Below are 27,661 nucleotides of genomic sequence, written 5' to 3'. Positions count from 1 at the left end.
AACCACCTGCCTAATATCGTGTAGGTCCCCCTCGTGCTGTCAAACAGCTCTGACGCATCGAGGCATGGACTTCAAGACCTCTGATGTCCTGTGGTATCTGGCACCAAAACATTATCCTTAAAGGGACACTATAGGCACCTAGACGACTTCAGCTCATTGAAGTGGTCTGGGTTCAGTGCCCCTGTCAGTTTAACCCTGCAATTGTAATTATTGCAGTTAATAATAATCTGCAATAATTACCTTGCAGGGTTAACTCCACCTCTAGTGGTTGTCCAGCTCCGCTAAACATTCAGCTCAGCTGAAACCCTATAGCAAGCATTGATTCAATGCTTTCCTATAGGGTCGTGTCCCCCACGGCTGACGTTGGCAGAGCCTGATCCAGCGAAGCGTGACATGGCCACTGAAATAAGTGACAAAATGGGCTTTAACATTTTAAATGCTACAGGGACAGTGGGCACTGTAGGTACTAGGGTAACTTTGTGTTTTTAGTACTATAGTTTACCTTTAAGTCCTGCAAGTTGCGAGGTGAGACCTCCATGGATCAGATTTGTTGTTCCAGCACATCCCAAAGATGCTCAAAAGGATTCCTGTTTGGGGAAATTGGAGAACAAGGCAACACCTTGAACTCTTTGAAATGTTCCTCAAACCATTCCTGAACAATTTTTGCATTGTGGCATGGTGCATTATCCTGCGGAAAGGAAAGATGCCACTGCCATCAGGGACCAACATTTCCATGAAAGAGTGTACGTGGTCTGCAACAATCTCTAGCTAGGGCAAAGTGACATCCACATGAATGCCAGGACCCAAGGTTTCCCAGCAGAACATTGCCCAGAGCATAACACTGCCTCCAGTGGCCTCCCTTCTTCCCATTGTGCATCCTGCTGCCATCTCTTCCCCCAGTAAATTACGCACATGCACCCAGCCATGCACCTGATCTAAAAGAAGACGAGATTCATCAGACCAGGCAACCTTCTTTCATTGATTCATGGTCCAGTGTTTTGACGCTCACGTGACCTTTGAGGGTGGTTTTGGCTGCAGACAGGGGTCATCTTGGACACTTTGAGCAGTTCGTAGATGCACTGTATATTCTGACACCTTTCTATCATGGCCAGCATTATGTTTTTCAGCAAATTAAGCTACAGTAGCTCTTTGATGTGCTAGGTGGACTAGTCTTCGCTCCCTAATGAGCATCAATGAGTCTTGGGTGACCATGAACCTAAAGGTAGTTCAACGGTTGTCCTTCTTTGCACCAATTATGTATGTACTAAATATTGCATACTAGGAACACCCCACAAAACTTTCCATTTTGGAGATGCTTTGACCTAGTCATCTAGCCATCACTATTTGCCACTTCTCAACGTCACTCTTTTCACGAAATGAACTGACTGGTCATTTGCTGCCTAATCTATCACACCCCTTGACAGGTGCCATTATAAAGATATAATCAATGTTATTCACTTCACAGGTCAGCGGTTTAGTTGTGGCTGATCAGTGTATGTTACTTGTACTAGCACCAAATGAATCAGGGGAAGTATGAGAGAATTATGTTCGTGTTCATGAATGTGTAACATAAATGTCCCATGTTTGGAATGAAGAGGACACAGTAATGAAGCTTTTAGAGTGGAATTATTGACTTGGTAGGTTGCTTTGTATCAATGCAATTTTTAGACTGTTGGATTTGAAACCTAATAGACCTCAATATTCCAGGCTCTCCGTTATCTCAATGCACTAATATTCGCCAGTGATCTTTTCTACACCTTAGCCAATTTTTATGCAACCTTTGTACTGTGATTGCTTTTAGGTGTGCAGATCTATTGATTCCTCTCAGGACACAGACCATATGGTCACTGTCCATTTGCCAAATACATACACAGGAAAGAAATTTTATTTCAATTTTATGGTAGACATCATCCATAATAACTAACATCAGTGTGGCGGTTTATCTTACCACCTGTGGTCAGGTGTTTGATTTTAAAAAGGTAGAGAGCTACAGCTTTAATAAATAACTAAAAGGATATTTAATATTAAATGTGATGTGGTTTGCCTTAATAAATATTGATAGGAATAATCCTACAGATAGCAGTGTTACCACTGTAAGGACAATTTGTACATAACTAAAGCTGATAATTACACATCCGTGAACAATAGGCATTGTGTTAAAAGTTATAGTTCTGTGTAAAATTAACTACACACTTAAATAGACAGGAAAACATTGCTAGTTGGGAGTGCACAGATTTTGAAGTTCTTGAAACCCCTCTTCAATTCTATAAAAACCATGTATTTTCTAGTCCATAAATATGCACCATGTGTTTTTCGGTTGCATTCCATAGTACAGAAAAGATCAATGTAAAGTACAGCAGATAGGAGTCATCACTTGTTATAGTCTACAATGGGTTACTTTCCATCTGAGCATAGATTACTGGTATAACCACAGTGGTTATTAACCCAGTCCTTAAGGCACACCAGCGATCCAAGGTTTGTCAGTATTCCCATTGTAACAAACTGGGAAATGTCTAAATATTGGGCTGCTGTTGAACAGAAGATTAGGTTGGAAAGCACTGACAAAGGCTGGGAAGGATTCCCCCAGTCAAGTGAAAAATTATACAAATGATCATCATCGTATTGCAAATTCTGCCAATATGATGGTTAAAAAGTAGGAATATAAAACAATAAAATAAAATAAAAACAAACATACTTAACCTTTGAAGTTCCTGCATTGCCTGCAAAACATACACAGCATCTACAGTGAGCTCAGCGCAAACAATGAAATGGCTCAGCCAGTCAGCATGTTTTCATTATGTTCAAAGGAAGCAAGCATATCCCACACCTCTGTCCAGCCAGGATTTATGGAACATAGTTATGGTGCAAGGAATGCCCTCGCAATTCCATTATAAGCAGTGGAATTGTTTTAAAATAGTTTAACTGCTTATCTGGGGTCTGCAAGGTAGTGCTCCCCAAATCCTTTACAACTGGACCAGAAGGCTTAGAGCAATCAGGAGATCAGCTGCTCACTCTCATCCAAAGGGTAAGTCTTGCACCACTGGGCTTAGCTGACTCAAGAGAGATTACAGCTCTTACTGAGCTGTAGTAGAGGTATGGAGCAGTGCCCAGCAGACCCAGGTACGAAGTCAAACTATTCTAAAATGGTCTGACTCCTTACAATGAGTTTGAGCCAGGGCACACCTGGCACCAAAATGACGCAATGTAGTGGTTATGGTGCTTTGATTGTTCCTACCCATTAAGAACCAATGATCTATTGAGTTGCGACACATTTAACCCATTCTACCAATTTTTTTTGTAAATCTTTATTTTTGCAGTGCTTATAGTAATTACATGCTTACATATGGTACCCCAACGGCATACCAAACGTAGGTTTCAAAACATTTGTTACATAGGGTAATAGATGAACAGAGCACTTTTTTTTTTTAGTTAATACAAATGAATATCAATCAGTTAAGAGCATTAATTTAACATTTACGTTGAGTGTCCTCGCTTTAGATGGGTGTACATGCTTTACTACGGTTGCTATTGTAAGTAATGATGTCACACTATGGGTATTACAGTAAAAGGTATAGTAGGGCACATAAGATTCTGCAGTGATGGCTACTGGAAAACACGGTAAAACTACACCATAGGTTACATGCAGATTAAAGACACGCTTATGTGGAAGATCACGTTAAGCTAGCTGGCAAAAGCATCTCTGCAGCCCAGATAACATTATACCATGCGGTAAGCAGGGAGACAAGAGTGGTAGCAGGCTTCTTTATGGTAGCCCATCCAGAATCAGTGAGGGGTGGCATAACTGGTTAACCAAAGCGTGAGTTGGTGAGAGTTCCTGCAGGGGGACGTAGAGAGAACAGGTATTACTAGTCCACAGAACAGTCCCATTTGGCCCATGCCGGTTCCTGGCTTGTAGGTCTTAGGTGTCAGTCCGCTGATGTGCGCCCCGGGTCCGCTGGTGGTCGCTGTGGGCTGGCGTCGCTACGTTCCCTTTGGTGGCTGCCCTGCTGTCTAGGGCCGCTGGTCTTCGGCCTGAGGCCTGTGTAGGTGCTCTTGCCTTTTGCCATTGGGCCCATCACCCTGTCCGTGGGCCCAGGCTTCCGCCGGGTCGGTACAGTAGTCGGTCAGTTGTTCGGCTAAAGGTATCAGTGCCGTAACAGCAGGAGTTTCTTCGGCTTCTCCCTGGGTGTATGGCAGGCTGTGGGGGGGAAATTCCTCCCCTGTGAGCGCCCGGCTCAGAAGAAGAGTGAGCGGGCCTCTAAACGGTGGCATGCATAGGTGTGGTAGTTGGAGGGTGACATAAGTCAGGGGCATCTCTGGGTGTGTGGGACCCTGTGTGGCATTACCCCTCATGCAGGAATACAGGAAGGCTGTTGGTCGGCCTGTGCTCGAGGTAGCTTGCTGTGCTCGCATGGCCACCGCCATCTTGTGTGTTGGTCGCGGGTTACCCGTTATCCGTGTCTCCGAGGGTAGAGGAGTCTGGCTCGGTTTGGTTTGGACCGGGATCACCCCTCCCCGTCCGGTGGGGGGGGAAGCAGGACCGGGTCCGCCGGCTCTTCACGCGGGTCGGGCTCCGTCGGGCGGGATAGTGCTGCGGCGGCCGTTCGCTTCACTCACCGCCAGCATGGGTCTCGCCTGGTGCAGCGGGCCCCATCCTCCGAGGGACTAGAACTGCGGGAGCAAGCCTCACCTCGGCTCGGCAGCCCGGTTACATCGAGGGTCGCAGGTAAGTAGTTGCCGGGATTTCCCCTTAAAAGTGCGTTTTGTTGGCTATTTGTGGCCCTATGTGCAGGAGCCGAGCTGTCCTGCGACCGCTCAGCTCGGCGGCCCGGCCCCGCCCCCCATTCTACCAATTTAACCCCGTTTAAAATGATACTATAAGTGCCAGGAATACAAAGCTGGAGTCAGACTTGGGCTGCAACGTAAACATTGCAGTTCTCTGGAACTGCAATGTTTAACATTGCAGCACTAAGGACAATAGGGACACTGTACCAGACCACTTCAATTAGCTGAAGTGGTCTGGGTGCCTATAGTGTCACTTTAAGTCACGGATACATATCATAAGTCTTTTTTCAAAAGAGAAATAGTGCCTTCTTTTGATACCCCATTTGTATAAATAACAGCATTAAATATGAATAACATTCAAAAATTGAAGAAAGGGGTAGGGGAGGGAACATTTTGTCTGTTTTGCACTTTTCTACACAAGTGCAACAAAAGAAAACCAACTCAAAATAGATTCACTAATTATTACTAATTGTTTAAATGTCCAATACGTCAAAGATTTCAATACATTTTTAAAAATTATAAAATAAATATTGGGGCAGGCTCAGAATCGCAGCGTCTGAGGACAAACACTCAGCAGCGGTGATTTAGAGGGCCACGTGCGGAGCTCACGTCGAGGGCTGCACACAGCTCATCTGTCCATCTGGTGACACAAATTGAAGCCCCTGTTGACAGAGTGTCCCTCACGTATACACTGATACCTATAGCTCCCTGGTACCAGGAGGGATTTAATCATTATGGTCTATACCATCAACAGTCCTCAAGGATCGCATGATGTTCTATGCCATCATACAGTGCAGAATTTAAGTGGTTAAAAAAAAAACCAAAAAAAAACCAACAAATGGTATATAATGACTAAAAATAATTCTAGATCACAAATCATCAACATAGGAACACAATTCAGCATTTCATGACCAAATATTTCCCATTCTTTTTCGTCTAATTTCCATTGTGTATGCTGTCTATTAAGTGTCCTAATCTCATCTAAAAGAAAAGGATAACAGAGCACACACTTTTGTACTCCCATTATGGGTTTATTACTTTTTCTTCTCTTGCAATAGAAAATGTCCCCACCAGCCTTATTAAATGTTATTTCAGCTCATATTGTGAGAGTTGGCCCCTGGCCAGCTTCTTGAGTAGGTATAATACGCTCACACAGGTGTAAAATCTCTGGAGAGTTCCAGAATGCAGTATCACAGAAGGATACAATCACATTCTCTGACCTCTGAACTGTGGCACAGCAATTCTGGAAAGCTGTAGATTACCATAAATACCCAGAGCGGACTATGTAGTGCAAGAGGTTTTTTCTTTCTTTTGCAAAAACGCAAATGAGATTAAGCCTAATCCCACTGTTTCTTGTAAAGTTCATATCCATATAAAACCTGTACCCAGTAAAACCACTTCTTCAGTCCATCAAGCTTGCAAATCCAACAAATATCTCGTTTGTAGCACTGTAACAACAGGTGTACTGTGTGTCTGTACTCTGTATAACAATTGTTTCCACTTTATTCTGTACCTTATGATACAGCATTGCTACACTGCGTTCATTAAAAAGGAACTGTCACTTTCGGGAAAATTACAGTTCTAATTTCTCTCAACGTAATAAATACAAAGGTGTTTACTGGAGTTTCACAGTAGTAAGTAAAAAAATGTTTTAAAAAAAATGAACCTCTAGATGCAGCCACCCCCATCTTCATGTGCTATATTGTGCAGGTATTATTATTATTAATATTATTTATAAAGCGCCAACAAATTCCGCAGCGCTGTACAATGGATGTACTTAGCAAAATGCCATAAGAATCCTGGGCTGCTCATCAGGCACTTTGTTCGCATTTGTTCTCATGGCATACAGAGTATGAATTCACAGAGAACCGAGTAATCTGTACTGTATGCCATGCAGGGCCTTGGCATAGAATGTAATAATAAACAATGAAATAAGAAAATGAAAACAAGCTTTTTTAGGCACAACAAATAGCTAACTAAGAAATTTTCCCAATCACTTACTCTTCCCTACTCTTTCTTTTAAATTTATTTCTAATAAAACCATAAGACAAAGTAGGGACTACTACTTTGTCTTATATGTTTTCCTACGCTTGACTTTCTTAGACACTGGGCAGAGCTACAGTGTCAATCCCAATAGCCAGTGACAGTTGCAGGGAGTGGGTTCTGTCTATGGAGGATCCTGCGGTCTCTTCCATAGACCTCAGTGCTCCTGGCACTGCTGAAGAGCACCTGCCCTATTGAGGAAGATGGTTCAGGGACAGGTTTAGGTATGTATTATTTATTTATTACTGCTATTTATAAAGCGCCAACAGATTCCGCAGCGCTGTACAATTAGTGGAGAAACGTACAATATACACAGACAAATACAAGTATAACTCAGATTTCCCTGCCCCCCACCCCCTCCCTTACCAGACCACTGGAACCCCAGCTGTAAAGTCACAGTCTGCAAAGTCCTCAGAGAGTGACAGTTCCGCTTTAAAACCTTTTGAAGCACTAGTGCTTTTAAAGGAGACGGTCACTTCCCAGAATTTTACATAGTCATTATATGCAACAAAGATGTGTGTAGTGAGGATTGGAAAAAAAAATGAAATCTAATAAAGAGTGGAACGATTTATGGTCTATGGTTTATGTAAGTGCTATTTTAAAGGGATATGGAAAAAATGGCTTCTAATTTATTTGCACAGATTGCAGAACAGAGTTTTCATATATATTTTCATTTATTTATAAAATATTTGACCAGGAAAGATGCATTGAGATTTGTCTCGTTTTCAAGTATGGGTCCACAAAACATTGCATCGTTACAATAGGGTACAATAAAATACAAAAACAATATTAATACACAATATATACAAAATTTTACATAGAATAGGTAAGAAATATATAATCAACCATGACAGGTGCATTCTGTTATATATATATATTTATAATTTTAGATGTAAATTGAAGATTTTTCAATTCTAATGAGCATATTGTGTTAAGTATTGAATAGAACTGGGAATGGGAATTGTGAAATATGAAACATGCATTAAAATATCCACACCTAATGTGGAGAGCTTTGGATGCAGAAAAATCACCCAGATTTGCTCGAACCACCTCAACATTTTTTAGCAAAAAAACAGACATTTATTCATAGCCTACTGGCACTACAAATGCTACAATAAGCTGAAGTAGTTATTGCGCTTAAGTGCGTCTATCCTTTAATGTAAAATTATTGCGGCATGGGGATAAGGTACCAACCTGTAATCACCCCAGTAAGCCTGTGAAAATAGTCATTATGGGTTGAAAGACAGTGGTTTGATAGCAGAGAACTCATGCTGGGGCTACCTCTGAGCGTACAGTGGAATTTAAAAACTATTAGATTGTCTACGTCTATCCTCTGTCCGTACTCCCACTCTGATGCTCCCCACCAAAACTTCTCCAGGGCTGCACCTTTTCTGTGGAACTCCCTTCCCTGCCCCGTTAGACTTTCACCCAGTCTCCACTCCTTCAAGAAATCTTTGAAAACACTTCAGGAAAGCATATTAATTAAACTGTTAGCGGGTTTTCATCCACCCCCCCCCCCCCCATGACTCCTCTCCTGCAACTGTCAAAAATAACCTACTAAGTTCTCAGTGAATACTTTTCTAGCAACCTATTTCATTACCCCTACTTATACCCTTTGTGTCACTATACCCCACTGCCTCTAGTATGTAAGCTCATTGAGCAGGGACCTCAACCCTCTGTTCCTGTGCGTCCATTTGTCTGGTTACAATTACATGTCTGTTAGTCCACCCATTGTACAGTGATACGGAATTTGCTGGCACTATAGAAATCATAATAATTATAATAACAGCTGTCAGTCGTCTGGTCAGAGGTTGATCAGGACTATGGTTGCTGCTCTTCTTCCAATTATTGGAGTGGTGATGCTGAGCTCCTTAACCCCTTAAGGACCAAACTTCTGGAATAAAAGGGAATCATGACATGTCACACATGTCATGTGTCCTTAAGGGGTTAAAGATAACACTACAGTGGATACTGATGATACACAAAGGTGGATACCCAAAGGTTCTTCCAGCAACAAGTGCCAAAAACTATTTGTGTGTCCAAATTTGTGTTTTCAGAAAGTTTTTTTTCTTTTGTGGTCATTCTGACACCTTGATTAATCATTGTTGGATATATTCAATTTAGTGTATTTTAAAAAATTCATTAAAAAAAAACAAAAAAAAACATACCTGCATTATGTCTTGCAATATAACCGAGAGCCCAGGCTGCAGCTTCCTTTACTCCTGGGTCAAAGTCTTCCAGGCAAACTACCAGTGTATCCACAGCTCCACAATCCACTATGGCTTGGGCTAACTGAGAAGAGTGTTTGGCAACTGATCGGAGTACAAATGCTGCTGCTTTTTTGTAAAAGCGCTGTGGAGAAATAAAATTGTAAAACCTTACATTGTGGTGTTTTTATTTTATTTTTACAAAAGAAGACATGGCTTTCATTGTCATGTGCTATGATTACACTGCTTTTCAGTGGAAGATATCTTGCTGTGCTCAAAAGCCACCGACTGGTTGAACCGAAAAGGAACCTATTGTCAAAAATGTTATATATTATATTTATAAAGCTCAATCTCTAAATAAAAACCTGCAAGACTTTAACAGCATTCTGTTACCGATCAGCCTATATAGCCTGGAATAACTCAAGTCTATACATGACTCTACATATCTTGTTTTATCATTGCATTCATATCTATATTCCACCTTCATATTTCCCCAGTGATTATCTTTAATATGTTAGGCTGTGTGTAGTTCCCCCAACTCCTACTGTTTCTATATGCCTACATTTAATGCAGTGTGTACTACATATAATGATTTATACCACGCTTCCTAATGTCTGGTGGGGGGGGGGGGGGGGGACAGATTTTGTTATTTTTTCCCCCCCAAAGCCCTTTTTTTGCCAGAGAAAATGGGGAAAGAAAACAAAAGTACTGAATATATGCTTTTACAATGATAGATCATATGTTTATGAAGTGGTGTTCATATATTTAAATTGCCAAAAATGTTTCCAAAAACTATGTAACATGAAGAATTTTATGAAAGCCGTACGGCCAACTCGCGCTTGCAGGACTTCTCACGGATGGCTACCTTCCTATGGTATAGCCTGCCTACCCCCAGACTCTGCCCTAGTCTTCAATCATTTAAGAGGTACCCCCAGAGTAACCTCTACCTCACATACCTGTCTCTTGCGCTCTCCTAAAGGGCAGCACTTTATTCTCTCCTCCAGCTCTGCTTCACTCCCACCTTATTTGATTGCTATTTCCTGTCCTAATGTGTTTTATACCTCACTTCCTATAGACTGTAAGCTCGTTTGAGCAGGGCCCTTTAAAACCTATCGTTCCTGTAAGTTTTCTTGTAATTGTCCTATTTATTGTTAAATCCCCCTCTCATAATATTGTAAAGCGCTACGGAATCTGTTGGCGCTATATAAATGGCAATAATAATAATAAATCCCCAGAGACCCAGAAAACGGTGCCACAAATATATCAGTGATCAATGTGTGTGTTAAAACCAGCAGCTACTGTTACTCCTCCAAATTAAAAAAGGCATGGTTCTAATAGATAGTTATACCTTCATCATCTGTGTTTCAGCCACCAACAGCCATTGCTAGAATTTCCTTGGTCTTCCAAGCTCTCATTTCCATACTAAGGAAAATGGATCCTGTGAGCTAATATACAGTATACTTTCTGTACTAGCAAAACATACTAGATAAAGCACTGGTCTCTTTAAGAGTAGTATTTTAATACACCATTAGAAAAGTACAAGACTTGCTCATATTGACGTGTGTAGATTAACCCTATCGGTAAGGCCTTGTCTGCATCTCTCAAACACATAGTAATAACAGATGCCATGTTCACTATGATTAGCGAGATTATAACCCACTGTATATGTGCTAAAGTCGCATGTATAAACAAAGAAGAGAATGCACACCAGAAACCAAAGGTAATATCAACTTGGTTTAATTACCCAGCAATTGGTCTAAACATATAAATTACAATAACACATAAAGTGGCAACAAATAGGCAAGATACAGCAATCAACAAAAATAATATTACCAAAGTTCTCACAAGCCTAATAGGGCAGAAACACGAATCCAGAAGAACCCCTCAACGTTTCGGCACCACCTGGTTGCCTTTATCAAGGTCGTTCATGTGTTATTGTAATTTATATGTTTAAACCAATTGCTGGTTAATTAAACCAAGTTAGATATTACCTTTGGTTTCTGGTGTGCATTCTCTTCTTTGTTTAACTATTGTTTGTGTTGGTATTAGAGGGAGTACCATTGAGGAATAGCCCCCAGGTTGTTATAGTCTTTATTAACAAATAGTTTCTCCATACTGTGTTTATTGTATGACTGAAGTCGCATGTATAACAGAGTTATGTGAAATACAGGGCCCGGTTTCCTACAAGGATTTAGTGTCCAGCCATCTTGCAGACTGCACCGTTATTGAATTCATGCCAGTTTAGAATTCTTTGATGAACAGTTTATTCAACGAAGCCATAATAGAAACAGTTTCAGTGAATAATCTGGTCTATGAAGCCGGTACTCAAGCAATATATCGGTTATACGGTTATAATAAATTACAAACAGCGAATCAGTTATGATTTGTTCATCTGATCTCATGCATAACATTTAAGCTATACTACCTTTCAAATGTCTACATGATAAAATCAACTGTCACGCTATAGTTGAATGAAGCCTCATGACCAATAAATAAAATGTGCATTTGCACCTCAACCCCCATTCCCATAGCCACACCTCTACTAATCACAAAACACTTTCTTGATTGGCCTCAACATCTGTGTAATGTTGACACAGCTCAGCCAACAAGAGATCAGTGAGAGCTGAGCTGCTCCATAGCCAATCACTGTCCTGCTTTTTTCTTATTAATTGTATAGTATATCAAAGCCGAGCTAACGGGCCAGGTAATGACAGTGAGACATCAGCGCATAGTGATCTCTCATTGGATACACTGTGTACCTTCCAATGAGGCACAGGTTTTGTGATTTGCAGCCAAAAGCTCTCAAATGCAATTAAGTTGTTTTTAATGGGTGTCTTTTTAACACTGATCATACAAATTGTCCATGTAGTTGGTGGAAATGGTAAGATACTAAAGAAAATATTCCAACATCAATGGACTCACACAGGCCCTGCTATGAATACTGTTTGTCTACTGATCTTTAGTCTATAGAGAATTTTCTGTGAGTTCTTTTCCATCCAGTTCCACCAAATGATTATACAAGTTCATGTTTCATCTGAATTGCTTCTTTGTCTCAGCATCCAAAACACTTAGAGCTAGGAATAAAACAAGGCTTATCGTGTTACAATGCAGATATGTTAACGGACTAAGTACATGGATTGAACATTTCAAGATTTTTTTCCTGAATTTCTTGAAGCAACAGCAGCAGCGACTTAATCACGTTAACGTTTTTAATATGTTACTGCAGTCTATGCAAATGACATAGCAAGCAACCTACCCAGACATTGGCAGCCCTTGGCATTCCAGCTGATGTAGATCATAGTGGCGCATGGCACCTGGCATGACATAGGTTACCTCTCTTTGAATTCATCCTTTAGTGACCTTATAATCACAGGAATAGTTCAGGACCACATGTATTAGTAAATTAAAAGCAGGAAGTCAGTTAGTTGGCTAGTCATGCGCTTTCTCCCCATTTCGCAGTTATGACTACATTTGCACTATGACTAGATAGCTTTAACTTTGCGGCAGTACAAATCCCATGATGCTCAGACAGCATTCGATCAGCCAAGTACCGTGGAAACATAAGTCATAACAGCCAGACCAGCTGTTTCTCTCCTAAAGGGATCTTCAGCCTAACTGTAGTCAGTATTTCTGTATGTCAGACCTTTCCAGTAAGAACTGATTGCCACAAGTAAATAATTAAGAGCAATATAGCTCCTCTTGTACACTTGTTCCTCTGCTAATGGGCAGCCAGCTGTACTTTATGTGGAGAAGCACAGCACACACTGCCCACCTGGTTAAGCGCCTCCAAACACAGGAGTCAACAGTTTGTTAGGTGGAGCATTACTAATTACTCAGGCAGGCCAGTATTGTTACTTAATGGAACTAGTAGCTAATGTTCCAAACTGCCTTGGTCCCTTACAAGCATATGATAGGCAGCCTGGCTCTTTGTATGTGCCACCAGGAATCACAAATCTCAATTCACCTCCCATCAGATACATGCAGATCCTTAGCTCAAATCTGCATGTTTACAAATGTATATGTGGATAGATGCTTGTTTAAATGGATGTATGCATGGGTGTCCACGTGATTTGTTTTGTTTTTAAATAAGACTTTTTAGGCAGTAACAGCAGCTATTCTGTATGGTGCATTAGTAACATCACATCCCTCCTTAGACTTTAATTAGAGCAGAACAAAATGTATTTCACATTTTATTTTGAAATAATATGTATTTCACATTATACTGAATATAGCTTGGTTGCTTCATCTAAGTGTTGCTTCTAAGTGTGTGTGGTTGGAGATATTCTGGAGATAAACTGGAGGTAATCTGAGTTATTCAGCAGGATAACTAAAAAGGTAAAATTTGTTTGATTTAAATTATTCACCTCATTGGAATGGCAGACTTAGTTCAGTGTAATAGTTGCTATGCATTTGTTTCACGGTCCACTTTTTGGAGGTTTGGTTGTTGTCTAATCTGTAGACAGTTCTCTATCTTGCGGCAGGAGATTGTATTTTTAAAGTCTGAGATTTGTAAATTATCTGGTAAACAAACTCAGGCTGGAACTGCTGCAAAGCCACTGCCGCAGAGACATAATAGGAATGGCAGATGGATCACTGTAGGATCTGGTAGACTTAGAGTTGTGGATAAAAGGCATATTGCACAGTCTGTTGCTCTACATAATTCATTTTCTGCACTTTCTGAGTGTAATGGTGTTATGGAGACAGGCACTGAGGCTAGTGGTGTTGTGGAGCGAGGAACTGAGGCTAGTGGTGTTGTGGAGAGAGGAACTGAGGCTAGTGGTGTTGTGGAGAGAGGCACTGCGGCTAGTGGTGTTGTGGAGAGAGGCTTGGAGACTATGGTGAGGCCTAATAGAAAGCAGTTGTTGTTGGGGGATTCCATCATAAGAGGTGTGGAGATGGACAATGGTGGTCTTGTGAGGTGTCTTCCCGGAGCTACTGCTCACAGAGACAGGAGACGTATCTGTAATATTGTTAAGTGAGCAAAGCAGGAAGGGGAATTGGATGTACTTGTCCATCTAGGGACAAATTACTTGGCTTGCAATGAGGTTTCAGAGGTTAAGGAAGTTTTTAGTGTTTTTTCCAATGATATACGGCAGGTTGCTTCCACATTGTCATTCTCTGAAGTTCTGCCTGTGCATAACACTCAGAACGACAGGCTGATGCGTATTAGGGACTTTAACTTGTGGCTTGGTGAATGGTGTCGGGAGCAAGGATTTGGCTTTATTTCTCATGGTAGCTCTGTTTGGAATGGAAATAAACTGTACAAAAAAGATGGTTTGCATCTTTCTCAAAAGGGAACAAATGTTCTCAGTGAGCAGTTCAGAGGTTTTGCTCGGATGTATTTAAACTAGGAGCGGGAGGGGGGGGGGCTAAAGGGCGATAAAACATCAATCCAATTGTCCCCCAAAACAAGGACAGAAGGTGCCTGTAGCAAGTGTGTTAAAAAATGATAAGCTTAGAGTCATGTCTGCAAATGCTCGCAGTTTAGGGAATAAGATCCATGAACTTGTGGCAATAATGGCAACTGATAGTGTAGATTTAGTCGCTGTTACGGAGACATGGTATAATGAGAAAAATGACTGGGACATAGCAATACCAGGGTACTCTTTATATAGAAAAGACAGGGAAGGCAGGAAATGGGGAGGGGTGGCCCTGTATGTGAAGGATAGCATAAAATCTAGCCTAATAAAAGTTAGTGAGGTGAACATAGAGTCAGTTTGGGTTGCGTTAGAATTTGGTAATCACACAGTCATTTGTGTAGGTGTGATTTATAGGCCCCCAGGACAAATTGAAGAGTTAGATAATCTACTAGTTAAGGAAATAGCTAAAATGACAATGAAGGGGGAAGTTATCATCATGGGTGACTTTAATCTTCCTGATGTGAATTGGAAAACAAAAATAGCTGCTTGTGCCAGTAGCACACATATTCTAAACTCCCTACTGGGATTGTCTCTAAAACAAGTCATTGAGGAGCCAACTCGTGAAGAGGCCATACTAGATTTAGTGTTAACAAATGGAGATTTGGTATCCAATATTACTGTAGGTGAAAGTTTAGGATCCAGTGATCATCAATCAGTGTGGTTTAATATAAGTGACTGAGTCACAAAACACAAAAACAAAAGTTTTAGACTTTAGAAAAACAGACTTTTCTAAAATTAGAATATGTGTAAAGCAGTCATTATCAGACTGGACCAATTTAAATGGCGTCCAAGAGAAATGGGATTATTTAAAAGTTGCACTACTGAAGGCAACAGAAAATTGCATTAGGCTTGTCAGTAAAAGCAAAAAATTCAAGAAACCACTGTGGTACGCAGATGTGGCCAAAATAGTAAAAAACAAAAAGTTAGCATTTAGTAATTATAAAAAAAACCAGAGTGAGGAAGACAGAATAATCTATAAGATTAGGCAGAAAGAGGCTAAGCAGGTTATAAGAGCTTCTAAATCACACACAGAAGAGAAAATAGCACAGTCAGTAAAAAAGGGGGACAAAACTTTTTTTAGATACATAAATGAGAAAAGAAAAGTAAAACAAGGATTAGTTAGATTAAAAACAAAAGAAGGGGGTGCGGAGCCTGGCTGTGAAGCTGATCAGACGTGTAAAGCCTGAGCTCCTGCAATAATCGAGGAAAATTGGCTTTTTACGCCAAATTATGGGACTTATCAGCCCATATCTGCACATAGACACAAGCAGGGGAGCCCAGCAAGCGGAATCATACCTTTCTTGACTATCCACATTGACAAGAGCCCGAGGCGCCTGTTGCGGCCTACTAGGTCCCGGACAGAGGAGAGGCGGCCGACCTCCTCGCGATCTGGCTCTACAAGCGGACCCGCTGCACTCCTATTCCCCCCCCCCCCCCCCCGGACCGGTGGGGGTCATCCCGGTCCTACCATTGCTGTTAAGCCTGGCTTACAAACTACTTAACATGGCAAGCGAGAAACGGGATACCCAGAGCAAAGCCACAACATGGCGGGGGCCCCTTTTCAAAGATACACGTGGCACGAACCCCCTTCAGAAGACTCCCAGCGATGCAATCATGGAGTTTCAATGGCGACTAGACCTCCACTTCCAAAGCTTCTGGCGCAAGCTTAAGCACCATATGGCACAAGCTGTAGCTAAACAAGGGAGCAGAGAACGGGGAGTCAAGCAGACGGACACCCAAAAGCCTACCTACAGCGAAAAGCACCGTAGTAAAACGGTACAGCCTGTACATAAATGCAAGTATCGACCGCACAGGCAAAGGGCATCTACTTACTCGTCCCATCGTACAACAAAAACCTGCCGAGACTGGAGCAAAGGAAGCGCCGAGCGGCCTCACAGCAGTCAAATAAACGCCTACCTCCACAGCGGATTCCAACCCGACAGCAGAAGCTCATAGCTCTGGCTTCGACACAGGCCCCAAAATGGCGGCGCATGAAGAGGCGCCCATCGCTTCTGAAGCATGCAGCACTGTTGAGAACGCAGCGGCTCCCCAGCCCTCAGTCTCCTGACGCACCACTGGTGATACTGGGGATCTCGACCCGACTGAGAGACTCTGCCATCTGGCCGACCTCGATGGTGGGTGATATGCAGCCCACGTCCAAACGGGACTATGCTATGCCTCTGGAGGGTATTGGCTGATCGGGACACTCGAAACGGCTGCGGACTTACTCGTCCCATGCCTTATATCGTCTTTATATGTAACAGATGAGAACCTATTGTTTTTTCTTGTGTTACCCATTTACTTTTATATTATTTTCTATAATCTACTACTCAGACCACCTTTGTTCGTTAACACTGAGGTCATACCTCACATCAGGCACAAACACTGGGTCCCCCCCAGACGCCTTATCCCCCAATCATACTCACCAGCGGTCTGCTATAGTTATTGCTTCTGCAGCAACTCATAGGCTGATCTGATTAATGTTTAAGTGGCAACCCCTACTAAACTAGAGCAGGATGACCCAATAGGACAACACATACGTGTAAGTTATCTTGCTTTCTGCTACTATTCATTTATAATAGGCTTCACATAACGCTCATGAAACATAGCATGTCACCTTAAGGCCTACCGAGACCAGCTAACAGTGTAGCATCATCCTGACTAGCCAAGCAGCCAGAATGTGCACCTTATTGAGTTGCATCGCAGTTAATCTGTTTCTAATGTCTACCATAATGTGTATGCTGATGTCATTGCTGGCCACCCTGGTAGCTTACAGTTATGTGTGTGTACCTAGCTTGTTCACGCTGCCGAGGCAATGGGCTATGTAACTCTGTAACTCAGCTCATGTTTAAATTTAAATTTACTTATATATTTTCTTTTCGCTAGCTTTCTCCTATGTTTTTCTGTAAGTTACATACATAAGTATTCTCAGACAGACTCATAGCACGCAAGCCTCCTCATGCAGAAGGTTTTAATTAGTTGATCCTCTTCACATGCTAGCCTAGAGGCAAGCACGATACACCCCATAAGCTGAGGGTACAACTCAGCGTGGTCCAACCTGTTGACCTGCCGCTGATACTTCCTAAATACCACCTTTTTAGTTAAACTATACCACTGTTGACTTTACACTTTATGACTTTTTACGTTTATAGTACTTACCACATGTACTGCCTAGGCTTCTTTAGGCTGCTTAAACTGTCACATTGTCATAGACGTATCCAGGCCAGCACAGTGTCACCAGCCATGATACTATAAGCATGCCTCGTTAACTGCTGTGTTGTTTTCTAAAGTCGTACCGCAATTAAGCTTAAAGGTGTACAATTCTTGACCCCCAACGAAAATGGGCATTGGTATAGCCTATAAGCCATCACTGGTCAGCTTATTGTTAGACGACAAGTCACGGCTTTGACTACTTGTTTTAACACCCATATCACAACATACTTGCGCTAGATTACTATAAAAACTTTGTTTTAACCACATATGTTGATCTGTACACGGAAGTGAAATGCTGAACTATTATAAATAGTTGTGCCTATAATCACAGACGAACATAGCATGTAAACTTAAGACGGGCACAACCTAATAATCATTATGTGTCACACACTCCTAGACGACAGCATGCAACTCACTAACACATATACGCCAGTAATGAGTACTGTTATCCTGTTTAGTTTATTTTACTATTACTTCACTTTCTATGTACACTCTCATGCACAAGCCATGCTCCCCTCATATGTTTCTTCTCTACCTGTTTCTCCATGACATGGGCAATATGCTACCATATTTAAAACCAAGCGTGAACCTGAACTACTGTTTTTGAATACTATAAAAATGTGCCTGTATATCAAATGCCATAACATGTCATACCAATGTTTACCTATTCTACCGGATGTCGCTGTTGTGGCACACGCCGGCTGTTTGTTCATTCCGTGCACAACCAAAATAAAGAATTTAATAAAAAAACAAAAGAAGGAAGGTATGTAGAAGAGAATAAAGGTCTAGCTGACTGCCTCAATGAATATTTTTGTTCGGTATTTACAGATGAAAATAAAGGAGAGGGACCTCAGTTAAGAAAAAGGATAAATTAGTTATTTATTACACCTGAGTTTACAGAGGAAGAGGTTCTATTTCAACTGTCAAAAGTAAAGACAAATAAGTCAATGGGACCTGATGGAATACACCAAAAGCTATTAAAAGAGCTTAGTGGTGTGCTAGCAAAACCATTAACAGATTTATTTAACCAATCATTGATAACAGGAGTAGTCCCAGAAGATTGGAAGAAAGGTAATAGGGAGGAGTCGGGCAACTATAGGCCAGTAAGCCTTACTTCAGTAGTGGGGAAAGTGATGGAAACCATGTTAAAGGATAGGATTGTTGAACACCTAAAAACACATGGATTTCAAGATCAGAGACAACATGGGTTTACTTCAGGGAGATCATGCCAAACTAATCTTATTGATTTTTTTGATTGGGTAACTAAAATTTTAGATCAGGGTGGTGCAGTAGACATTGCTTACCTAGATTTCAGTAAGGCTTTTGACACTGTTGCACATAGAAGGCTTATCAATAAACTGCAATCTTTAAGTTTGGATTCCAATATTGTTGAATGGGCGAGGCAGTGGCTGAGCGACAGGCAACAGAGGGTTGTAGTCAATGGAGTATATTCGAAGCTTGGGCTTGTCACCAGTGGGGTACCTCAGGGATCTGTACTTGGACCCATTCTCTTTAATATTTTTATTAGTGATATTGCAGAAGGTCTTGATGGTAAGGTATGTCTTTTTGCTGATGATACTAAGATATGTAACAGGGTTGATGTTCCAGGAGGGATAAGCCAAATGGCTAATGATTAAGGTAAACTAGAAAAATGGTCATAGTTGCGGCAACTGACATTTAATGTGGATAAGTGCAAGATAATGAATCTTGGATGTAAAAACCCAAGGGCAGAGTACAGAATATTTGACAGAGTCCTAACCTCAACATCTGAGGAAAGGGATTTAGGGGTGATTATTTCTGATGACTTAAAGGTAGGCAGACAATGTAATAGAGCAGCAGGAAATGCTAGCAGAATGCTTGGTTGTATATGGAGAGGTATTAGCAGTAGAAAGAGGGAAGTGCTCATGCCATTGTACAGAACACTGGTGAGACCTCACTTGGAGTATTGTACGCAGTACTGAAGACCGTATCTTCAGATGGATATTGATACCTTAGACAGAGTTCAGAGAAGGGCTACTAAACTGGTTCATGGATTGCAGGATAAAACTTACCAGGAAAGGTTAAAGGATCTTAACATATATACCTTGGAGGAAAGACGAGACAGGGGGATATGATAGAAACATTTAAATACATAAAGGAAATCAACACAGGAAAGGAGGAGACTATATTTAAAAGAAGAAAAACTACCACAACAAGAGGACATAGTCTTAAATTAGAGGGACAAAGGTTTAAAAAATAATATCAGGAAGTATTACTTTACTGAGAGGGTAGTGGATGCATGGAATAGCCTTCCAGCTGAAGTGGTCGAGGTTAACACAGTAAAGGAGTTTAAGCATGCGTGGGATAGGCATAAGGCTATCCTAACTATAAGATAAGGCCAGAGACTAATTAAAGTATTTAGAAAATTGGGCAGACTAGATGGGCCGAATGGTTCTTATCTGCCGTCACATTCTATGTTTCTATACATAACAGAGTAAAAAGTATGTTCTTCTGTTCATCATTTCATATCAACTCATAGACTTGGTTACAAACAATTCTCCAGGAGAATAAACTGTGCAAACAGACTATCATGCTGTATGTGGTGATTGGTTTTCAAATGCCCTGCTGATATACTACCATGCCTAGCAACAGAGCTTTAACATGTTATGTTATGGTGGTCTGATCCACACTGAAAATGTACTTTATGCTGTACCAGATGACAATCAATCATCCGCAATATTTATTTAAATTATTTTTTTTTTTATACAAGCAAATATGCTTACTAATAAAGCCTCTGTACTATTTAATAATACCGATAATACACTGCTGTGGTCCAGAAAAATGTAATGACTATAACCACTGCAACATGATGGGAGGAATCCCTGGTGTCGTCCCACACAAAAGAGTCAAACCTTTTTTAAACAGTTTGACACCTAACTGGGTTCCCCATGCACCGGTGAGCCATCCTTTTCTCATTTCTCTGATCTCTTTTAAGCAGAAGTTCCGCTAGTTTCACATTACCAATAACACACTATAAAAAAAAATGATTTGAAGATGTTTGGACAAGATTAATTGGCTGGGAGCATCAGATGAAGGTCTCAGACAATGAAGTCTAAATAAAGACTAAATTATTATTTCTACTATTCATTGCAGACACACTTCTCCATTTTATTGTCTTGTGGCTTTTCCATACATTTTCAATTTATAGCATTAGAATTGATCAGAGCTCTCTTTTGGAATGTCCCTGCAATGTACACAGCTCCTTCCATGGTTTTAATTAATTAAACCACCGTCTATGAAACGTTCAGTATATTATAGAATCATTAATTGAGTAACATAAAACATTAGTCATTAAACATCAAAGTACAAATATTTGTTGATAGGAAAGGCAGCAAAGAAAAAAGCAAACAAGAAAAAAACCAAAAAACAGCTATTTCACAGCATTTATAATATTGCACAGAGAGGAAAAATAATCTCTCGACTCCAAAGGTCATTTTAAAATATTTTCTTTTATGGCCTGTTTTACAACAAACGCTTTCATGTTGTGCTTAGCTGCATCTATTCTGGAGTAGTGATAAAATTTAATTTTATTTTGCAACCACAAAATATGGTATGTATCAGGATTCCATATTTTGCCAGATGCTGTATTTATTTAAAATTCTGCTTGCACTGGTAACAAAGAAAAGAGAAATCTTCTTAAGATGTTTTACTGATGTGAACTTCTTGATTAAAGGGAATAAAGATACTCTCATGCTAAGCAGGACAGAAACATAGAATGTGACGGCAGATAAGAACCATTCGGCCCATCTAGTCTGCCCAATTTTCCAAATACTTTCATTAGTCCCTGGCCTTATCTTATAGCTAGTATAGCCTTATGCCTATCCCACGCATGCTTAAACTTCTTTACTGTGTTAACCTCAACCACTTCACTATACCATGCATCCACTACCCTCTCAGTAAAGTAATACTTCCTGATATTATTTTTAAACCTTTGCCCCTCTAATTTAAGACTGTCTTCTTGTTGTGGTAGTTTTTATTCTTTTAAATATAGTCTCCTCCTTTCCTGTGTTGATTTCCTTTATGTATTTAAATGTTTCTATCATATCCCCCTGTCCCGTCTTTCCTTCAAGCTATACATGTTAAAGGACCACTATAGGCACCCAGACCACTTCAGCTCAATGAAGTGGTCTGGGAGCCAGGTCCCTCTAGGTTTAACCCTGCAGCTGAAAACATAGCAGTTTCAGAGTATGTTATGTTTACACTGAGGGTTAATCCAGCCTCTAGTGGCTGTCTCACTGACAGCCACTAGAGGCCGCTTCCGTGATTCTCATTGTGAAAATCACAGTGAGAAGACGCTGACGTCTATAGGAAAGCATTAATAAATGCTTTCCTATGGGAGGTTTGAATGCGCGCATGCAGCTCGTTTCGCATGTGCATTTGGCACTGATGTAGGCAGGAGGAGGAGCTATAGTGGTCCTTTAAGTTCCTTTAACCTTTCCTTGTAAGTTTTAAACCATGAACCAGTGTAGTAGCCCTTCTCTGAACTCTCTAAAGTATCAATATCCTTCTGGAGATACGGTCTCCAGTACGGTGTACAATACTTCAAGTGAGTTCTCACCAGTGTTCTGTACAGTGGCATGAGCACTTCCCTCTTTCTACTGCTAATACCTCTCCCTATACAACCAAGCATTCTGCTAGCATTTCCTGCTGCTCTGTTACATTGTCTGCCTACCTTTAAGTCATCAGAAATAAATCACCCTAAATCCGTTTCCTCAGATGTTGTGGTTAGGTCTCTCAAATATTCTGTACTCTGCCTTTGGGTTTTTTACATCCAAGATGCATTATCTTCAACTTATTCACATTAAATGTCAGTTGCTACAACTGACCATTTTTCTAGTTTACCTAAATCATTAGCCATTTGGCTTATTCCTCCTGGAACATCAACCCTGTTACATATCTTAGTATCATCATCAAAAAGACATACCTTACCATCAAGACGTTCTGCAATATCACATTTAAAATATTAAAAGAGAATGGGTCCAGGTACAGATCCATGAGGTACCCCACTATTGACGAGCCCATGCTTCGAATATACTCCACGGACTACAACCCTCTGTTGCCTGTCACTCAGCCACTGCCTTACCCATTCAACAATATTGGAATCCAAATTCAAAGATTGCAGTTTAATGATAAGCCTTCTATGTGCAACAGTGTCAAAAGCCTTACTGAAATCTAGGTAAGCAATGTCTACTGCACCACCCTGATCTATTATTTTAGTTACCCAATCAAAAAAATCAATAAGATTAGTTTGGCATGATCTCCATGGAGTAAACCCACGTTGTCTCTAAACTTGAAATCCATGTGATTTTAGATGTTGAGGTTTTGCTAGTACACCACTAATCTCTTTTAATAACTTTGGGTATATTCCATCAGGTCCCATTGACTTATTTGTCTTTACTTTTGACAGTTGCAATAGAACCTCTTCCTCTGTAAACTCACATGCAACAAATGACTAATTTGTCCTTTTTTCCTAACTGAGGCCCCTTTCCTTCATTTTCATCTGTAAATACTGAACAAAAATATTCATTGAGGAAGTCAGCTAGACCTTTATCCTCTTCTACATACCTACCTTCTTTTGTTTTCAATCTAACTAATCCTTGTTTTACTTTCCTTTTCTCATTTATGTATTTAAAAAATGTTTTGCCCCCTTTTTTTCTGACTGTACTATTTTCTCTTCTGTGTGCAATTTGGAAGCTCTTATAACTTGCTTAGCCTCTTTCTGCCTAATCTTATAAAAAAAAAAACACAGAGTGAGGAAGACAGAATGATCTATAATTACTAAATGCTAACTTTGCAGAGAACCACAGTGGTTTCTTGAATTTTTTGCTTTTACTGATAAGCCTAATGCAATTTTCTGTTGCCTTCAGCAGTGCAACTTTTAAATAATCCCATTTCTCTTGGACTCCATTTAAATTGCTCCAGTCTGATAATGACTCCTTTACACATACTCTAGAAAAACAGACTTTTCTCAAATGAAAGTCTTTCGTTTTTGTGTGGTGTGACTCAGTCACTGTTCTTATATTAAACCACACTGATTGGTGATCACTGGATCCTAAACTTTCACCTACAGTAATATCTGATACCAAATCTCCATTTGTTAACACTAAATCTAGTATGGCCTCTTTACGAGTTGGCTCCTCAACGACTTGTTTTAGAGACAATCCAGTAGGGAGTTTAGAATGTGTGTGCTCCTGGCAGGGATGTGTCTATCGCGAGGCAAACAAGGCATCTGCCTTGGGCCCCCCCAAACGCCCAGGCAGATCCCTTGTTTGCCTCATGTCCTGGGGGGCTCAAGAGCTGGCCGGCTTGCCACTTTTAAGCCCCCCAAGGCTGGCGACGGGCAGCATGGGAGCATACTCACCTGAGCTCTTCCTGCTCAGCTCCCTCTGCGCTGCTTAATAAAGCCGGGAGCCGGAATATGATGTCAGACTGGCTACTGGCATCACTAAAGAGCGAGCGAGGGAGCTAAGCAGGAAGATTAAAGCTCCCTTGCCGCCTACTCAGCCTGTCCACCCCCTGCCTGCCCGACCAGCAGCGCTACTGGACAGGTAAGGAATCCACTCCAGGGAGGCTGGGTGGATTTAAAATAAAAAAATAAAAAAATTATGTGAGTGTTGGGAGAAATGTGTATGTGTGTATGTGTCTCTAAGTGTGTGTGTGCGTGTCTGTAAGTGCCTATGGAGCACAAATCCTAAATACACCACTGGCTCCTGGCACAAGCAGCTATTTTGGATTTCCAATTCACATCAGGAAGATTAAAGTCATCCATGATGATAACTTCCCCCCTTCATTGTCATTTTAGCTATTTCCTCAACTAGTAGATTATCTAACTCTTCTATTTGTCCTGTTGGCCTATAAATCACATCTACACGAGGTACTGTGTGATTACCAAATTCTAACGTAACCCAAACTGACTCTATGTTCACCTCACTAACTTTTATTAGGCTAGATTTTATGCTATCCTTCACATACAGGGCCACCCCTCCCCCTTTCCTGCCTTCCCTCTCTTTTCTATATAAAGAGTACCCTGGCATTGCTATGTCCCAGTCATTTTTCTCATTATACCATGTCTCAGTAACATACGTCCTAATACGTCTCTGTGGCAGTGGCTTTGCAGCAGTTCCAGCCTGAGTTTGTTTACCAGATAATTTACAAATCTCAGACTTCAAAAATGCAATCTCCTGCCGCAATGTAGAGAATGGTCTACAGATTAGACAGCATCCAAATCTCAAAAAAGTGGAACGTGAAACAAATGCATAACAACTATCTCACTTAACTAAGTCTGCCATTTTAATTAGGTAAATAATTTAAATAAAACATATCTTAACTTTATTTTTTTTCCCTCCTGTATACCTCAGATTACCTCCAGTTTATCTCCAGAATAGCTCCAATCACACACTTTGAAGCAGCACTTCGATGTAACAACCAAGCTATATTAGCCAAGCTAATGACCACAACCCTTATATAACTCCTAAAAGCACCACCCACTAGGAATGTTGAACACCTGGGTAGGCCTATGCTGATTTGCAAACAATAGCTAATTAGCCAACAATCAATCAATAGCAAGCACCTAGCTATTGAAATCAAATGCCTTACCAATTACCAACAGGAAAGCAAACCTTGTGCAATCAGTAACCTTTTTCTATAGATGAATCTTACCAATTACCAACAGGAAAGCAAACATAGCCCTGTTTTAACATGCATTAAATTGTATCTATATATGTCGCTTGAAGAGAAACTAGCGAATGTAAAGAATGTAATAGATTGAAAGAAACAGTTACTACATTCTTATCCTGAACTAGCAATGGTATCATAGTAGTTGTGTAGATGTTCAGTATGTCCATGTGCTTCAAAACCATTCAATTTGAAAGAAAGAAGGGTTGAAAAACCTGTTGGCATATTTCTCTTTTCTCCTGTACCCTTCCTGACACACTGCACTAGGAAGCAATTATCATGATGTGAAATCATACGGAGTCACCCATAATATGTGCTCAACATGCACAAACACAAATATACTAATACAATGTAATTCACACACACAAATCAAAGTGACAAGACAGGAGCCAAACTTTGAGATATATATATATATATATATATATATATATATATATATATATATATATATACATACATACATACATACATATACACATATATATGTCTAATTGATTTTCTCACCCCTCCTGGTAGGTATATTTATTCATCATTCTTGGGTCCTCTACCAGAGGCCTGGGAGTCTGAGGGATCTGCACAGTATATTAGCTGTTCATAGAACTTCACTCTTCTGGACAGCAATCTCAGATGTTCCACCTGGAAATTGTTGCAGCCACTCGTCCGACTTGGGAGTCACAGCCTTGAGTGCTCATATCACAACTGAGACTACTTCTGCCTTCATTTTCCACATCTTTTGTAGCTCTCCGTTCAGTCCTTAGTATTTGCACATCTTCTCATGTTTCTTCTTCCTGAAGTTAGTGTCACTGGATATTGCCACATGCACCACCACTGAAGTCTTCTGTTCCTTGTATATCACATCGATGTCAGGTTGGTTGGCCAGCACTTGCTTATCTGTCTGGATCTGGAAGTCCCACAGGGTCTTAGCCTTGTCATTCTCAACTACCCTTTATGGTATCTCCCATCTGGAGGCAGGTCTAGCCCATATTATGTGCAGATGTTTCAGTACACAATCCCAGCAACTTTGTTGTGCCTCTCCGTGTATGCTGTTCCTGCTAACATCTTGCAACCGGCCACTTTGTGCTGGATTGTGTCACAGGCCTCTTTGCACAGTCTGCCTCTTGAGTCTTGCTTGGTGTGGTAGATCCCTGCTTCTATTGACCTGGTGCTGAGTGCCTATTCCTGGGCTACTTTCAGTCCTGCCTTTTCCAGCCACTGGTAGGATTTTGTCAAGTGAGCCACAGCCACTATCTCTTGGTGGTACACCCCAGGGTGAGGTTTGTCTTGCCATGCAACCTCCTCCTTTTCTGTATCCTCTATCTGTTGAAGTCTTATGCTTCTCTTAGCAGTTCATCTTTGGGAGACATCTTTGGGAGGTACTTGTGGATGCTCTATGTTTAATCCATGACTGAAAACTTAGACCTGCTTGAATATAATATATAGAACGCAAACTGCACACATGGTATTCAGCCCATGGGCAAAGTGTTTTGATAGTGTTTCAGGCATGTGCAGCTGGTCAATGCGCTGTCCAGTCAACCTGGCACATACTCACTTTTTCAGGAGGTCACGTTCCTTTAAGTTGCGTCCTGTAATGTGAGCCAAGGCACTGGCACTCCACCCTTGCTTCAATTCATACATCCCAATGTTGGGAGGATTGCACATAGTGAGGTATTTGATAGAGAGATCTGCTTCTCCATAACACCATAAGGAGCCCGGACTCATGCATAGACTCACTTACTAAAAAGGTATGTAATAAGTGGGTGCTAGTGCCCTAATTAATGCTTCAAATTAAAAGGAAAGATGGTGGGCTAAGAGACATCAGTTGAGTGCTTTCATTTTAAAGAATTTTTATATTTATCAAATTACACCATTGAATAAAGCATTGAAAATCACGTACAACTTGTGATGGTTAGTTTTCTTCTCAAACGCATGTAAAATATTTATCCATCAACATCATAATCCAGTTCAATCCTAGAACAGCCTGATTGCATTGGAGGATGGGAACATAAACTCGGATGAGACTTCGCAAAGAGCCAAATTCTCAACAATGGTGCAAAGTACCACAAGTTGGGCAATCATACTTGGAAACCAGTGGAACATTCCACTGGTGTCTCCTCCCCTGTTACAACTTTGCACCAGTCTGCAGAACACTGACTGCCTGGGTGGAAAATGTTATAACATTAATAAAAATCTAAAGAAGATTCCTCCTTTCATCCTGAGAAACAGCTGTAATAATCATTGGTGTTTGGGATATGCTTAAAACCCTCCTAAACACTGTGCAAA

General features: G+C 40.8%; 1 protein-coding gene across 1 annotated transcript in view; it reads right to left on the bottom strand.

The window, feature by feature from the left end:
- The window catches only part of SPAG6 (sperm associated antigen 6), a 128,567-nt gene that overhangs the window by 53,597 nt on the left and 47,309 nt on the right, over positions 1 to 27,661 (bottom strand). The window contains exon 4 of the mRNA XM_063450782.1: positions 8,997 to 9,180. Coding sequence (XP_063306852.1) covers positions 8,997 to 9,180 — 184 coding nt within the window. The remainder of the gene's footprint in view (positions 1 to 8,996; positions 9,181 to 27,661) is intronic.

Source organism: Pelobates fuscus, chromosome 4 (genome assembly GCF_036172605.1).
Source record: "Pelobates fuscus isolate aPelFus1 chromosome 4, aPelFus1.pri, whole genome shotgun sequence".
NCBI lineage: Eukaryota > Metazoa > Chordata > Amphibia > Anura > Pelobatidae > Pelobates > Pelobates fuscus.
The sequence above is the reverse complement of the archived record's forward strand: the minus strand, read 5'-3'. Positions and strand labels throughout refer to the sequence as shown.